The sequence below is a fragment of the Gadus chalcogrammus genome, chromosome 6 (assembly GCF_026213295.1).
Source record: "Gadus chalcogrammus isolate NIFS_2021 chromosome 6, NIFS_Gcha_1.0, whole genome shotgun sequence".
NCBI lineage: Eukaryota > Metazoa > Chordata > Actinopteri > Gadiformes > Gadidae > Gadus > Gadus chalcogrammus.
Genome location: NC_079417.1, coordinates 15,708,026 through 15,725,647, shown reverse-complemented (window position 1 = coordinate 15,725,647; position 17,622 = coordinate 15,708,026). Strand labels below are relative to the sequence as shown.

General features: G+C 42.6%; 1 protein-coding gene across 1 annotated transcript; it reads left to right on the top strand.

Annotated features, from left to right (window-relative positions):
- The first annotated feature begins 11,005 nt into the window (after window positions 1–11,005).
- LOC130384334 (coiled-coil domain-containing protein 112) lies at window positions 11,006–17,569 on the top strand. The gene is made up of 14 exons (XM_056592458.1): window positions 11,006–11,050; window positions 11,331–11,437; window positions 11,584–11,705; window positions 11,951–12,040; window positions 12,313–12,388; window positions 12,498–12,624; window positions 13,001–13,120; window positions 13,738–13,875; window positions 14,043–14,161; window positions 14,666–14,786; window positions 15,830–15,997; window positions 16,419–16,517; window positions 17,006–17,148; window positions 17,385–17,569. The coding sequence occupies exons 1-14, from the start codon at window positions 11,006–11,008 to the stop codon at window positions 17,413–17,415; spliced, it is 1,506 nt and encodes a 501-aa protein (XP_056448433.1). The 3' UTR covers window positions 17,416–17,569.
- The last annotated feature ends 53 nt before the right edge of the window (window positions 17,570–17,622 follow it).

Genomic DNA, 17,622 nt, shown 5'->3' with positions numbered 1-17,622 from the left:
ACTCCTTTACACTGTTTTAATTAAATCGAACATCCACAATTGCTGGTCTCTCAGTTTAATAGAAGTGCATTTTTTTTTATCAAACGACAGTTGCAAGGCAGCACTTTTTAATGGCGGTAACGTTTTGACTAAACATTGTCAGCTTTTGACAGTGTTTAAAGGGGTGTGCCGATTAGGTCTCCACCCCACTCCCATCTCCCGCAAGTGATCTTACTGGGAACCTTAAACACTATGCTCAACTAAGCACCATTTGAGCTCAAATAGGTGAAATTATCATAGGTTTGGAGCTAGCTCAGCATCCACTTACTCTAGATATTCTGAGACATGTTTTATTTAATGATCAATAGACCCATTGACCTGTACCTTTTTTCCAATACGGCCAACGTTTTTTTTCATTACATGTCTTGCTCTTCTCTTCTCCTAATGTGCAGTGGTATGCTATACTGGAACGCTTGAATTCCCTTTGGGGAGTGTTTAATGGATCGATCTAATGCCTTTATGGGAACCGAAGTTATGTCTCCCCCAGTACTTTGCTTCCATCTCCATTTCCTCAAAACTATCCTTGACTACATTACCAAATGAAAAGGGAAAAGGCTATGCACCTTTCCCCTGCGACTGACGGCTGTAAAGACCCGTGCCCTTCTATTTACATCTGTGGACATAGCGTGTAAGCGAAACCATGTTCTTTAAGTAGAATCGCCTCTTCCACAGTGAATGCAAACTGTTCCACAGAAGGACACGCACCAACAAGCCTTCTCCTAAGCCCCCGGAAAGTTGACTTTAGTTCCAAGAAAGAATCACTTGCTATAGTTATTTTTCAAAAAGTAAAACTTGTTCCTCAACTTGTCTGAAGATCTCAATCAAAGGAATAAAACGAGTGGCACAAATTGTTGGGCGTACCTGCATATTGACAACACTTGAACATAACATAACATTAATTAATTATTAACTCCTCCACTTTCCTCCTCCACTTTGTCACATTATACCTGTGGCTGTTACCTTTGTACTTCTGTGGCCAGGAGCAGCTAGAATGTCACACCTATCCCCTGAATGTTCTGTCTGTGAATCAATGCCAGGAAGGAGAAGGTCTCGGTGGGTCTATCTTTTGAATCTGATGGACCCACAAATTATTCCAAAGGACAAAAGGGTTTCATTGCTATTGTTCGGTACAAGAAGGCTTCTTCCTTGTACCTTCCTTGTACAGAAGGTACAAGGAAGAAGTCATTTTAACAAAGGATATCGGTAAAGGATGTTGTAGTAAACCCAGGAGAGAAGGTTGTGATTGTTTTATCCAGCCTCGTATCTCTCTTCATCTCTATCCATCTCTTTATCTCTTGATCCGTCGCTCTGTATATCTATTCCTGTATCTGCCCATCTATCTATCTCTTTATTTGTCTGTCTGTCTATTTGTCTATCTCTTTATCAGTCTATCTCTTTATCTCTATCAGTCTATCAGTCTATCAGTCTATCTGTCTGTCTGCCTGCCTGGCTGTATGCTCTTTAAATCGGATCACTTTCCCATGTGCTATGGCTCTTACCTCACCTACATATTAGGCCGGAATGCCCAGGCGAGTCATTGATGGTTGTGAACTAAATCACCTCGCCTGCTCGGTGAGGTTTCTAAGCTGTAAAAAAAAGTCAGGACTTGTCACTGCAAATGTTAAACATGCGAGTGTCTGTGGCACAGTTTCCCTGAACCCAAGACCACATGTGAACCACGGGGTCAACCCAAGGGGTAACAACAGTTACAGGGCAATAGAAAGGTGTTACAAAGAGGAAGATTGGGCGGATATTAATTCAAGATTTTGACCTTAAGCCAACTGTCTCTTTGAGGATCCTACATAGAGAAACAACAGGATGGCAGATGTAGGAGGCCATGGCAGGTTAGCGTACATCTCACATCGAAGCACTTGTTTTGCCAGTTGGTGATGCCTGACTCTGGTGGTTGTCTAGCGAAGCTTGAAAGGGGCAGTTCAACTCCTAGCCGAAGATCCCTGGGGTTTAAAATGCTAGGCTCCAACATCATCGAATGTAGACAGGCATCGACGTAGGCTGCAGACTGATACAAAAAACAGTTATAAATTCACCCTGACTGAATCAACTCCGACCAGGCCAGTCCAACCCTTCAGACACAAACAACTAAATGTACTCTACTGCTGCTAAACATATTCTGCAGGAGTAAGGGCACATGGGGAAGGGGATTTTCCCACTACGATCAGTACAGCCGTGATCCCATTATAACCACCATGGCACCCACAGTACAATGGGGATGGAACGCCTGTGGAAGTGCAGGTATTAGTCCCATCTGAGGTCACCCGCTGAGCCACCGCAACCTGCCTAACGAGGTCCTCGACGGTGAGACATACCTGACACAAACGTCACTCGCTGTCGTCTGTGACTCTTCTCATTATGGCTCCGTAACGCTGAGGGCCTTCGGGGAGTGCTCTGGCCATGGTCTAATTCTGTCCTGTGTCTATATTCAGGTCTATGGAAGGTTGCCCTACATTAAGCCTGCGTTCTCTGTCTGTCTCTGGGTCCCCACAGGTAGACCGGCCCGCTGCCTCTCTCTGTCCTTAGACACCCGACTCTCCTCTTTCTCGGTCTCTCTCTCTGTCTTTCTATCTTCTTCACTGTATCTCTCTATTTATTATCTCTTTCTATTCCCTCTCTTGTTCTATTTCCCCAATATTTCTCTCTCTCTCTCTCTCTCTCTCTCTCTCTCTCTCTCTCTCTCTCTCTCTCTCTCTCTCTCTCTCTCTTTATGTCCCTCTTCTTCCTTCTTTTTCTCCCTGTTCACCCTCTCTCTATTTGTCTCCCTCTCTATCTCCTCTTTAAAAGTCTCTTTATACCTTTGTTGCTTTTCATTTCTCTCTCAACCTTCCAATGTAACATTAAACCTTTCAACAATGTGTCTTTCAGTTACCATTTGTCCTTATCTCGCTGCGGTTTTTCTGGGTTGGTATCTTTTAACTTTTTCTCTGAAGCCTATTGCTCTGGTCTCTGTATTTCGTTACCAGGGCAATAGCAGCTTTGGGGCGGGTGATACACCTTCATATTTGGTAAAACTGAAATCATTCCAGGTTTGTCATATCCCATGATGGTATCAGAGGCACTCACCACCATGTGCATGGTGAAAAGCCTTAAAGGTAGAGATGTTTTAGATGTTCTTTAACCATTTAACCATTCTCCTGTATTGGTAAACCAATATGAATCTCATTTCAATGTTTGTGAACCCGTAAAGTTGGAAGGTCACTATCGTTCAACATGTTCAAAATTGCAATGTTTTCATTGTGGATCGTTCCAAGCCTGTAACCCATGCTTTGTAAAGGCAGCCACACTGTGGGTTTTTCTATCAGGGTTATAATAATGACTTGGCAAATCTCAACAGTAGATAACACGAAGGGTGTTGTGCACCATGTGCACTGAAGTGAAGTTAGGCTCTTCATTTAGATACATGGACAGCCCTTTAGACCTGGGATCGAAGAGCACCTGCTGGACGTGAAAAACGGAATGAAGTGTTGAGGGAAAACGTGACGATTGCATAATATGTTCTGTAGCCTCTCGAGTTAAAATAGATAGGCAGGGTATTAGCATGGGGATAAGCCGCGTGAATTTGATACTGATGTGGTCTGGACCAGGGACTCCGGACGCAAACTCTCTCTCTCACACAGCACGCATGCACGCACGCACACACTCGTGCACATGCAGACATACACACATGCAGACATGCACCCACACAAAAAAGCACACACGCACACCCATGTAGACATACACATAACACACTAACAGCATACACAAACAGCACACACAAACACGTACATGCAAGTGCACACACATAAACACACACACACACACACACACACACACACACACACACACACACACACACACACACACACACACACACATATCAGTGTGTGTGTCTGTGAGTGTGAGTGTGTGTGTTGTTCTTGCACTTTCACACAAATGCTTTCCACCTTGGATCAGCTGTCAACACAACAGCCATATACAAGAGGAAAATAAGAAAGTGGCATGGCAATAGTAACAGTACCCTGCTGCTGATGATCTGCCCCTGGCTTCAGCCAATTAACTTCCAGAGTTAAAGCATTGGGAGAGCCCAGAGACAGCCCAAAAAAAGCTTACTTATCCCCCCCCCCCCCCCCCCCTTTCCCCACTGGGCTTCCTTGATGAGAGGACAACTGGACGTCAACAATGACGGGATTGTTTTGTTTTATAACTACTGTAGTAATTGCTGATTCCTTATTATGCATGACTTGAGACATTTTCCTGTGCCAAGTTCCTGTATCAATAATTGACTTTATTGGGATTATAAAGCGTTGTATAACGGAATACAACACCTTGCCCCACTGCCTCTAAAACCTGATGATGGTGTCTGCTATGGAGCTCCCCCGGCCCATTGGTTCTCCGTCTATTCAGGGCAGAGTAGGAACTAGACCCTTCCTGGGGCAGATGAAAAAGGAGGACATGTAAAGAGTCTTGTGGGAGCCCTGCTCCGAGGACCTCAGCCATTTCAACTATTTACTGCAGGCATTCTCACTGCCCATGTCTGCGCCAACATTTGTGGACATAACTACCTTAGATGATTTATGTAACCCAGAGGGTAAAACACACTGTGTTACATAATTCATGAATACAATACAATAGTAGGGTTCTTATTTTGTACTCTGATAATGATTGATGATTTGGAGGGAATTATTTAGGTAAGCAAATGTACTATTTACTTTAAGATAAAAATTAATGTCTGAATGACTCTGTAAAACTTTGAATCTATAATTGACCATTAATCAACCATTAACAAGTTCATGCGTTACTAAGCCTTAACTATTAACTAGCAGCTTATAAACATCTAACTAATGGTGGAGTAATAATTTACTAATAGTGTTCTTGTTAACCAATGGTGTTGGTGTTTACTTACGTTATGGTGTTCTAACGTTAAGTTATTCATTATAACATTATTTAGTAGGGTTAGGGTTAAACCCAACCCTAACCTTAATGAATAAATTAATACCTTAGCTATGAATATCATTAGATAATGATTACTTGACTATTAGTTAACTGTTAATTAACATTTAGTTGTTACTTACTGCATTAACTAATGTTAATTAATGGTTAACTATTGTACACTTGTTCTAAAGTGTCACCCTCGACTCTATTCTAAGCTTGCTGTCAACATTCTGCCTGACCAACAAAAATATAAATTGTAGAATAACAATTTGGATTAATTAATGAATTGGAAATTCAACAAAGTCCAAAGCACAGCTTACTGTGATCATTGAGTATCATCAGTATACCATAACACAGTCATTTATTCAATTCACAGACATAGCCTGAATAAAGAGGACTTACGGGTGTTTCCCTTTCTCTGAGACTTTATTATTGTTGTTAATTCCGTGCAGGAAGCAAAGAAAAAACCAGAGCAGCTATGAGTCACCGCTGACAAGGAGTGCCACTCCGAGACAAGGCTCACTTTATCTAAGGTTGCCTCCCTATCTGGTGTATCTGAGCAGAATGGGCCTCCTCTGCTGAGTCAGACCAGCAAGGTCGGTTGGTAAGCAGAACGTGTTGCAAATGGAAAGATAAAGAGGAGTTTTCAATGACATGGATGCTGAAAAGCATGCTGGATCTATGCTGGTAACCAGACATCATTGTGTCCATGCATGAGACTTGACAGAAGACAACCGATACTACAGACAAAACCAAAGTATACTATACTTTACGACTATCTCTAAATGCATCGACATAGCACATATGAACGTCCCTCGCGCACACACACACACACACACACACACACACACACACACACACACACACACACACACACACACACACACACACACACACACACACACACACGCACCTACACACACAAGCACACATGCACACATGCACACAGTCACTCTTTCCCACTCTTTCTATCACCACTTTCTCTCTCTCTCTCTCTCTCTCTCTCTCTCTCTCTCTCTCTCTCTCTCTCTCTCTCTCTCTCTCTCTCTCTCTCTCTCTCTCTCTCTCTCTCTCTCTCTTTTTTTCTCTCTTTCTCTCTCTCTCCATCTCTCCCCCTCCCCTCTGCCTCTCCCTCTCCCACTCTCCCTTCCTCTCTCTCACCCCTGTCTCTAAGGGGCCGTGTGAGTGTGTTTATGTTGTCTAAACTGGGCCGGCTCTATTTCCATGAGGGCCAGGACCTGGCGGGCCTGGAGCTGGGGGGATCGGGTGGCCTCGGGACAGACGGGTACTCCTGGCTGCTGGTGTCTGTTACCTCAGATCACACTGTCAAAGCTGACCCTCACACTGCCTCTCCCACTCTCTCTCCCACTCTCTCTCCAGGCCTCTCTCTCTCTCTCTCTCTCTCTCTCTCTCTCTCTCTCTCTCTCTCTCTCTCTCTCTCTCTCTCTCTCTCTCTCTCTCTCCCACTCTCTATGTTTCTCTCTCCCACTTTCTCTTTCTCTCTCTCTCTGTCTTTCTCTCTATGTTTATTTATATATATATATGTCTCTCTCACTCACTTGCTCTTTCTCTCCCTTTTCTCCCAGATACTCTCTCCTTCTTTTTCTCTCTATATCTCTCTTTCCCTTCCCCTCTCTCAGCCTCTCTCTCTCCCTATATCTCTCTTATTCTCTTTCTCTCTTTCCCTTACCTGCTCTCACACTTTATGTCTTTGTCCTTCCTTTTACTTCTCTCTTCCTCTCCATTTCTATATCTAGGACTCCTTTCTCTAATCACTTCAATGCTCCCCTCTCTCTCACTCCATCTTATAGCTCCCCCCCAATCTCTTGCCTTCTACTTCTCTCCCGCTCCATCATCTTTGAGAAACAACGACCTAGTTCACACCGTCAACATAGGCAAATCTTCCTCTCCCCCAGCTAGTCTATCCTGAAGGGTGTCACAGGGCCCCATCCTATGTCCAATTATTTTCTCCGTTGACAGGCTGACCTGTGGTCAAATTATTCAAAATCACAACATTTCCTTCCGCTGCATTAGAGATGACGGAGAGCTTTATCTCCCCCTGAAACCAAGCCACCGGTGTAATCTAAACATTTAGACATTTACATTTAGGGCATTAAGCAGACGCTTTTTCTTCAAAGCGACTTACAATAAGTGCATTTGTCATAAGAAGTGAAACAATATATCGCTTTTTTAACAGTCCACCTCATGGACTGCTTTAAGAACATCAAGGATTTGATGGCACAAAACTTTCTGCAAATGTTCGAAAACAAGGCTGAGGTTATCCTGTTCAGCCCCGCTGACTCCATTAAATCGATCACCGACAGCCTGAGCACTCAGATCACCCTTGTTTGAGTCTATTTCGAAAAGTTTGGTGGGATATATGAATCCGCCCTTTTAAAAAGTTAAAAGAGCAGGTCAATGCCGTTATATAATTCAATGATGTTGAAAAGGTCAAATGCCTTTTGCAATTGCCCTTGTCCTGTCTGCAACTGGTTCAGAATGCCGCGGCCAGGCTTCTGAGCGGTACCTAGAAGAGGGACCATATTAGCCCTACGCTGGCCTCTTTTCAAGCTCATGTTGACAACGTCAGTGGATCTGAGACGTGCCTAAGAAATGAATTTGACTTGACCTGAATTTGACTGAAGAGTTTGCATCTATTTGACCTCATCAAACAGTAAACTTATCTGCAGCCATCTCAGATGCTTTTGGATATTTCGATTGGTACTTACTTATTGTAGTTCTTATTTCTACTGTGAAACTAAAACATATCTCAACAAGACATCATCAAATATGCAAATGGTCCTTTCAATAAAATTATACTATGCAATACAATGTTGGCTTCAACTGGCAAGAAGACTATTTCAACTTCTTTGATCACAGTAAAAACTCCAACTTTGGGAGTTTGTTAAAAAGTAATTTCAGGGAATTATCTAGAACAACATAGTATATAGCTATATATTACAATATCACAGTTAATCTGGAACTTGTCTATGGTCGTAATATTAAGTTTAATATTTTTTCCAAAACACTTTGAGTGTGTTTTGGAAAGATCATACTAGAATATATTGTTATTTTTCAAGGCATGCGAAAGATAGGACCAAACACTTCCCCTTACATCTCTTTATACTTTTTATAATCTCAATGCATTAGATCCTTCCACTGCAGGAACCACTACCACACAACAACTCCGATTGCAACGCAGCAAATATGCGCCAAAACTTCAACCAATGGCTGGCATGCAAGCAATCAGCTCCTCTCTTAGATCCTAAATTAGTGTCACACACACACACACACACACACACACACACACACACACACACACACACACACACACACACACACACACACACACACACACACACACACACACACACACACACACACACACACACACACTCATACGCACGTGCGTGGCCTGTAGAAAGTGCAATGTTTCACCATGGGACCCTCTAAGAACTGAGTGCTATCTTGGGAAAAACTGCACAACAAGTTGTTGCTTATTCAAATGTAAAATGGCACAACGCAAATATCTTTGGATATGTTTCTCTTTGCAAAATGTGATATATTTTTGGATGAGAGCTACTCCTACTCACTTCATTGACTGGGCTGCAGGAGCCTACCAGGGGGAAAGTAGCACTTCACTTGGCGGTGGGGGCTGAGAATGTGCTTCAATTGGTGACATTTGAAGCCGATTGCCCTGGCTTTGCACACACACACACGCACACACAAACACGTACACACAAACACACACACACACACACACTCACACACATACAAACAAACACACGCAAACACACAAAAACACGTACGCAAACACACATACACACACACAAACCAACTCTCACACATATACGCACACACTCATTCATGCACACATTCATAACAAAAACATTGTGTTTGTGTAAACACTTAAAAATATATTTTGCACAAATATGAAAACTATAAGGTCTCACCATCTCACTATATATCTGCATATTTTGAATATGACTGATATTAATTTGGCTGACATGTTCTCTTGCTGAGGCGAACACATTTACTGGGCAAATACTTTTCTTTACTGGGCTGCCCAAGCTGAGCGTTTACGGCAGGGGTCATGCATGGTGAAGAGTAGCAGTGAAGTCCTCTAAACTCGCAGAGAGCAGAGGTTAAGTAACAGCTAAGGTTACAAGCTCTTCTTGGGAGGTGCGTTGGACAAGAGCTTCAATGCCTCATAATGGGAGTGAAACTACAGTAATGAAAGACCTTATGGCATAAGCACAGATGGCCCGGCTTGGAGAGGTTTCTAAGATTGGAAGTGCTGATACAATGTAATTTAATAAACGATCCCTTCAGACCCCTTCTCCCAACACCCCCACAGCCCTTTCCTCTTCCTGCCCACCTATGCTTGATATCTAGGGTGACTGAACTGGAGTTCCTTGGATTATAAACTTAATGACTTGAAAGATGAACCGCTCCAAGATCGGCATTTGGACTGCTATAGCCCTCCCCTCAAAACAAATTCAAATTAACTGTTCAGTGAAGTTTATTCTATAATACGTATGTAGGTTTGTTGACTGTTAATTTCACTTTTTCAGTTTCCTTTTTAGAAGATCACATTAAGAGATTGAACATATTTCTAGATATCCAGCCAACATTGTGTGAGTTTGTCACTGTGTGTCCGTGTGTATATCTAAGTGTATGTGGTTGTGTGTGTGTATGTGTGGTTTGTGTGGTTTGTGTGTGTGTGTGTGTGTGTGTGTGTGTGTGTGTGTGTGTGTGTGTGTGTGTGTGTGTGTGTGTGTGTGTGTGTGTGTGTGTGTGTGTGTGTGTGTGTGTGTGTGTGTCTGTCTGCGTGCAAGCATGCGTACATGTCATTGTCAGCGTTTGTGGTTTTTGGATGCATGTACATGTCTCTTAATCTTAAGGTGTCTAATTGTTCAAGCATTTAAAAGCATACTTTCCCTTTTGTCTGTGCATGTTATGCATGTAGTCTATGTAGTGGTTGGTCAACATTTTTAACCCTTTAACCCTCCAAAGAGGGCAATAAAAATCCAATAAACATTGAGCAACAGCCTTAAAGCGTGTGTGACTAGAGTTACACACAATACACAAACACATACATGTTGCAATGTGTTTACCAATGGTAATACGTTTTATAATACATGGATTAAGGCACTAGAAAATCTTAAATGATTGTGTAAAACTAATCCCTCTCAGGTATAAATATATTCTCCCTAATTTCTGTATGCCTTATTGTGTGTTCTGAGTACACAGCCTACTTCCTATGTTTTACTTAAGTCCTCATATGTCAAAAATAATGTTTATATTCAACCTATTATCCCAACATGCTGAACATGAATTTGTGTGTGCGATGTTTCCACAAAGTGGCTGCAGAAACGGACGTACACTTTCAAAAGCCTTCGAACCTTGGTAGATACCCAATATCTGAGCTCAATAATTGATAAGAAGTTGTATTTCTCTCTCTCTCTCTCTCTCTCTCTCTCTCTCTCTCTCTCTCGTCCCACCCTCTCGGCTGGAGCGCATAGTAATTATAGCTGCAGGACAATATAAAAAATAATGGTTCAGAAATAACTAAAGTTGGACCAATGATTTGACAAATTTACAGATGCAGTAGATCATTGAGAAATGATGCAATGCCTATAAAGAAAGCTAACATCACGTGTCCTGTGTATGTCAATCAAATGTGCCATGATCCTATTATTTCCAAGAACAGTGTGCATGTGTTCAGGATATTGGTAACTCACTTTTGTGGTATTTGTCGCTGTCTTGGATGATTGTCTGCTGTAATAGATTTAACAATCAAAAATAAATAATTGTAAGGATTCCTATTTTTTCTAATATGACAGGGATTATAGATTGATACAATGACGTTTAAGGAGAGGTAGGTGGCACTAGATTCTCCTAGATTCAGATGACATGGGTTAGAAGTGGTCAGTGTATAGTACACCCAAATGAAACAGTAACAGTGACCTCTTCTGGCCAAAACAGTCGCTACAACAATATTCTGAGTTTAAAAAGTTGGTTCTACATACAATTAAATATGGCCGCCTTGACAACAGCAGGGATTGTTGATGAACATCATGAGGTAATGAATTTCATTAAGACCAGTAGACATAATATAATATTTGCCAATAAATTGATGTCTTTGACACGGTAGAGCGATAAGTTACGTATTGTTCGTTGTTGCCGTTGCTAACAACAAAGTGTCGTAGTTATGTTGGGCTCTCCTTGCTTTCTATTGAGGTAACAGGTATCGTTACCCAGATCCTCTTATGAAATAAGATTTCATCATGATGATTATCATGATATAATTATCACCGTTTCCTATTTCACAAGTAAGTATACGCTTAAAATGACCGAAACAGGGCGACGAGGACTTCAGCATTGTACCGCAATTAAATGGAGTGGAGAGGTTGGAGGACCAAGAGGAAGCTGCAGATTTCCTCCGGCAGGCTGATAAGATCAAGAGACAGTGAGTGGAGACACTAACATCCATGTCTTTCCACAGTGATGATATACACATTAAGTGAAAAATGCATTTCTTAAAGAAATGTTGTGTTTAGGACTTCAAACCTTGACATGTGAACTGCTGGCCTACGTGTTATTCTTTTTCGACAGGATTGAGAAGGTAGAAAAGGAGCGGAATCTCGGAGCTCAGTGTAAGAAGAATGGCTGGAGCGACTGGTTTGGAGAACTGGAGGATATCGAGAAGGTTCTGAAGGAACACAGAGATGCAGAGAGTAGGTGCTCGATGAAAAGTCATTGATTTTAGGCAGAGAGGTATATAGATATATATCGTTAATGAGAAGGTAGGGGTTTGGATATCTTGCTCAGTGATAGATTTCAGTCATTCGGGTTTCAAACCGAGACCCGTTTTTCTGTGAGTCCAACCCATCAATCAGTACACCATCCTGCCTCTCCATGTTGGACCCCACAGTTATGTATTGCTTAAGAGGCCTTCTGGAAATGTAATGTGTTCTCTTAGAGATGACTCTCGAGAAGGAGCTGCTCAATGTTCATCATGGGGTGAGAAGGTTCCAGAGACAGCTCACTGACGTGAAGCCCGCACCAGAGTGTAAGACAACAATATTACTGTCAGTGTGTGTTTACTATCTATAAAAGTAGCTTTTACAAAGAAATAGTGGGTTTATGTATTTTCAACTTTTATAAATGTACCCCTAACAAAAATCAATCTTCTTATTAAATAGCTGATTGCATGCTAGGCTAACGAAAGTAACTGCTCATGCTGTTTCAAGATAATTTTGACACGGTTTGAACTGTTAATGCATTTTTGAAATATATCCGCCCAATTTGACTTGTTGTTTAAATTTTGTATTTTCTTTTCAGTGATTGAGAAGCTCGAAGAAATAATGGCCGACGTGGAAACGGCCATCAGCACTTTCAAAGAGAACGAGCGCTTACGGTAAGGGGGGCTCCTCCGCTGATAACAGCTGAACTTAGACGATCGGTTGATGTGGTTTCAATCACACGTGAGCAGCTGGATTTCCTTCTCTCTGCTCCTCCTCTCCCAGGTTTGAGGAGCTCCTCAAGGAGGAGAAGGCCGGCTCTCAGGAGATCTCTGCGTACGACAGGAAGATCGACACCTGGCCCCTGGCTGCTAGATCGGAGCTCAGAGCGGCCCCAGCGACAGTATCAAGAGTACGACCCCCAACGCAACACAATAGTGCTATATGTAACTAACAATATATCTATGTATTTTTGAATGAATGGATGATGGTCTCAAGTTCCAATTTTGTGGGGAATTTGAATTAGTTGTTATTGGATAGTGTACCGTTTGACACCTCTACATCGCTTGCTGTGCTGACATTCAATAGGAAGCATGAATAAGGCAATTATTTAAATCAATTCCTTGTTTGATACTTACAATTATTTTACACTAACATCTGGATATATTTAAAAACCCACTCCAGAATCCATTTAAATCTGGGCCTGCTCCCATCGTGGCTTTATATGTTGAATGTGACACTTGAGTAGTACTTCAGCAGCAGCCTGAGGTTAATGTGTTTTGTTTCAGGGGTACAGGGCTACTGACAGGGACATGCCTTCTGAAGTGAGGGCCCTTGAGTCGTTTCTTCATAAGACCGGCGGCCTCCATGGTGGCTGGGACCAATACGACCACCAAGCCTTCCTCAAGGTATTCTGCCCCTGTGATTTGAGGAGAGACACAGAGCAGGACAATGTGTGAGAGATGTACAGTGACCCTCAACTTGCACTTTGTTCGTTGCTGTTTTGGGTTTGTGTGCCCGAAAAGCTTTGAACAGAGGCCGCTTTCATACTGAACAGTCTCATGGTAATAGAACATTTACAGGCCTACAATAGAAGACCCTTCCTCAACCTCCTACACCCAGACTTACAAACAAAACTCAGACATACGGTGGGTCGTTCCGAATCAACCTGATATACTGAGCCTTGGTTTACTGAACAATTGACCTGCATGTATTACGAGACAGCCACACTAGAGAAGTTAATAGATATGTCCTGGGGAAGTCGGTTGGCCATCTTTTCGAAGGACTCAACTTTTTTCAACTCACCGCAAATAACGTGTGTGTGTGTGTGTGTGTGTGTGTGTGTGTGTGTGTGTGTGTGTGTGTGTGTGTGTGTGTGTGTGTGTGTGTGTGTGTGTGTGTGTGTGTGTGTGTGTGTGTGTGTGTGTGTGTGTGTGTGTGTGTGTGTGTGTGTGTGTGTGTGTGTGAAAGCGGCTTAACATAACTGCATCATTTTATTGTGGTTGTATCTGTATTGTTTGTCAAGGTGTGGACCAGGCACGCTGGGCGGCCGGCCTTGAGGAAGGAAGCCGTGCTATACCTGCCTGGGAAGAGCCTGCAGGAGGTGGAGCAGCACGAGGACTGGTACCGAGAGCTGCTGGAGCTCCAGGACCAGAAGAGAGAGGTACACCGGGGGAAGGGATACACGCACGGGACATTCAGCTGTCATGATGATACCATCATCATGGATGAAAACCCCATATTTGCTATTGCGCCATGATGAACTTATGATGACGTTTCCCCTTTGATAGTAACAATTCATGTCCTGACGGTTGTAGTTCTGTTCTACAGGCGATTCAGCGGTGGAGGGCCAGCCGCCTGCGAGAGCAGCATGCTAGAATACAGGGCCAAGATGAGGTGGAAGAGGCCGAAAGGATGGAGGAGGCCAAGAACCAGGCCCAGCAGCACAGGCGAGATGCACAGCATAGCTGGTTTAGCATAGCTTGGTTATCATAGCAAAGCTTGGTCGGCGTAGAATAGAATATAATAGCACAGTGTGGCGTAGCTTGGTTAGCATAGCATGGAATATCATAGATTGGTTAGCATATAACAGCAAAGCACCTTTTGGTTAGCATCGCTTGGTTGGCATGGAATTCCATATCTTGTTTAGCATCGCATAAAATAGCATAGGTTTTCTTTTTATTGATTCAATGGATTCGACTGGGACCACCAGAGGAATGAGTTTTGCTAATTGGCCTCCCAGTAGGAGCTGAACCAGAGCCCACCAGATTTCACCAATAACTTATCCACAGAATACTTGATCATAAGTGCCATTGTTGTGTGGGAATGAAACCAATCCAGGAAGTGTCCCCAACGGATTGAACTGTAGATCAAAGAGGAGAATATCTCTATGTGTGTGTATACGTACACACAGAGTAATTGCCCAACACTTTTTTGAACGCTAATGGCTTCAGGGAGGAGAGGCTGCAGGCAGCACGGCGACTAGAGGAGTGGAAGCTGGAGAAGAGGAGTAGAGAGGAGCTGGAGGAGAAAGAGAGGCTGGCCGAGGAGGTACACCAGAGGAGACGGGCCAAGGTGGAGTTTTATTCTTCTTTCCTCTTCAATTGAAAAAGTGACTCAAGTGTAGGGATTGACCGAATACCGATACCGATTTTCTTTCATCAGCCCTAGCCGCTAATCGATACACGATACAGATTTTCTTGAACCTTTGGAGCCGATACTACCCTGGAAATCCAGAGTTCTCGCGAGAGAACAATTTGAATGGCTCAGCGAGTCACTCTGGGAACGAGCAATATACTCACCCCTGGCCCAGAACATTAACCAATCACATCGGTGTATCTGAAATGGGCGGGCCAAAAGCGTTGCTGTTTTACCGACCGGATACGGCAAGAGTCTTATCTATTAGTTAGCTCCGCTGGTCTGGATATGTCACCCCTTGTACTCTTCTAATTGCTCGTAGTGTTATTCAATGTGTGTTATCCAGTGATATTTTCAAATGCATGCTTGCTGCCACGCCTCAAGTTGGGCCATTTTCATTACTCGTTGCCAGACCTTACAGCTTTCTAGATGTGGGTCTGGATTTCGAGGCTAAGCCGATATTGCCTTTAGTCCCTCAAATTTACATCATAAAAATGACACAATGATGATAACAAATGTTACAAGTCTCAATTTAAAAAATGAACATTTATTGAACTGTATGTAAATCAAGGCAAAAGAAAAAAAAAATCGGCAAATGCTGATACACGTAAAAAACGCAAATATCGGCCGATAAATCGATCGATCAATACTCAAGTGCTTGGAATACAAAACATGACAAAACTGTTGGTTATCCGACACATACTCTCATACTACAAAAATTCATGAATGGAAAAAATATACTGAGGTGGGTCTATACACTGAAGTGGGTCTATACACTGAGGTGGGTCTATACACTGAGGTGGGTCTATACACTGAGGTGGGTCTATACACTGAGGTGGGTCTATACACTGAGGTGGGTCTATACACTGAGGTGGGTCTATACACTGAGGTGGGTCTATACACTGAGGTGGGTCTATACACTGAGGTGGGTCTATACACTGAGGTGGGTCTATACAATGAGGTGGGTCTCGGTGCACCAGGAGGAGCGAAGGCGCCAGTTGGAGGTGAAGCTGGTGGTGGAGGAACAGCTCCGACTGAAGAGGGAGGAGGAGGAGGAGCAGGAAAGGAGCCGGAGGGAGGAGCTACAGCGAGAGGCAGAGGAAAGGAGGAGGGAAGCCACGATAGGCATCAAGCATTTTTGGGGACGGGTAAGTATCACGGGATCAATGGGGTTTTGATTTGGATCTTGAATGGGGGGGGTGCTTGTAATGATCAGCATAACAATGAGGCTGTACGGCACGCCGGGAGTTTAATTTGGGTTAACTTTATTCAAATGGCTGCAATGTTCGGCCATATGGTTGGACATTGTGACTTCTGGTTTGATCACCATACATACAGTGTAAATGATTCGAAAGGCATAAGGATTTCATATTTGCCACAAGTATGTCCTGGTATTCATAAATATACACTTATCTTTGTTGCCATAGACATCCAACAATTCATGAATGAAAGTACATAAAAATAAACTTTGTAGCTTTGGTCATCCTGCAGTTAGAAAAAAAATAAGCATCTAAGCATTTAAGAGTCTCCATTCCCCCACCGCTGAGTGTCCTCCCTGCTGTGTTCAAGGATCTCCATAAGGTGGAGACAAAGCTGCAAGAGAAACAGCAGAAGGAGCAACAGCAGGTGGAGAGGCAGAAGAGAATTTCTTCCAGAATGAAAGAAAAGGTAAGAGTTATCTGAATGAAAAAACACTTGATTTCAAGGCATTTCTTTACCTTTTCTAACCCCAAACACCCCAGCCCGCCCTTTCGATAAACAGATTGTTAACAGGTTAGTTTCAATACCCTTTGGACTTGTGAATTGAACTTCATTCCATTATTGAGATGTTCCACCTCCATTACCTCTTATTCACAGATGAATTAGAAAAAAACATTTGTCTTTGTAGCTACTCCAAATTTGGTTGCATCCCCCAGATGACTTCATTTTAAACACTACGAGTAAAACCATAAAACATTGTTTTATCTCCGTAGAGTCCCTCTGGCTAACAGCGTCCACCACATGACTTCATGGAAAAACATTACTAGTCTACGTTGACATACTCCCGTACAGTCTCTGGATAATGGTTTCCACCCCATGACAACATGTTATTCTACCTGTCTATGTTGCGTTATCGCTATATGGTCATCACCGCCGTCTCATGCAAATCCATTCAGGTGGAGGGTCACATGGGCCGTGACCCCTCCAGGCTTACCCGGCCAACCAAGGGATGGGAGGAGAGGATGAAGAGCGTGGAAAACTCAGGAGGAGGAGGAGAAGGAGGAAGAGAAGGAGGGTACCTGATGCAGATCTCCCACAGGTCTTACTCATAGCTATTTAATGCTTGAAATAGATTTTTTTATTTGCAATTATCAAATCAAATATCTTTTGTGTTTTAGGATTATGGTTGTGTTTAGATAATTTTATTTTAGGTTGAACGTTATTGAATGTTTTTTTAAATTGGAGATTTCACTGTTTCTTTAAATAACCTTACAAATAAGTATATTAAAAGATTAAAAGGTATATATTTCATAACTTTAACTCTATTTCTTACAGAGCAATTCCTGCCTGGAGACAAGGCCTATGATGAGTGCCTTTTGAAGACCAAATTGGATTCATGCAATTTTTTCTGTTTAATGCCAAATTAATCCAAGTGCAGTGACTTCAAGAAAACGTTGTGCCTTGTGTGTTTTGGTTTTGGTACATAGTTTACTTGTTTTGTGCAAATAAAATCAATATAATACAACTGCCCTTTTAATTAATGCTTATTTAACATGCTCGTTGTGTCCTGTTT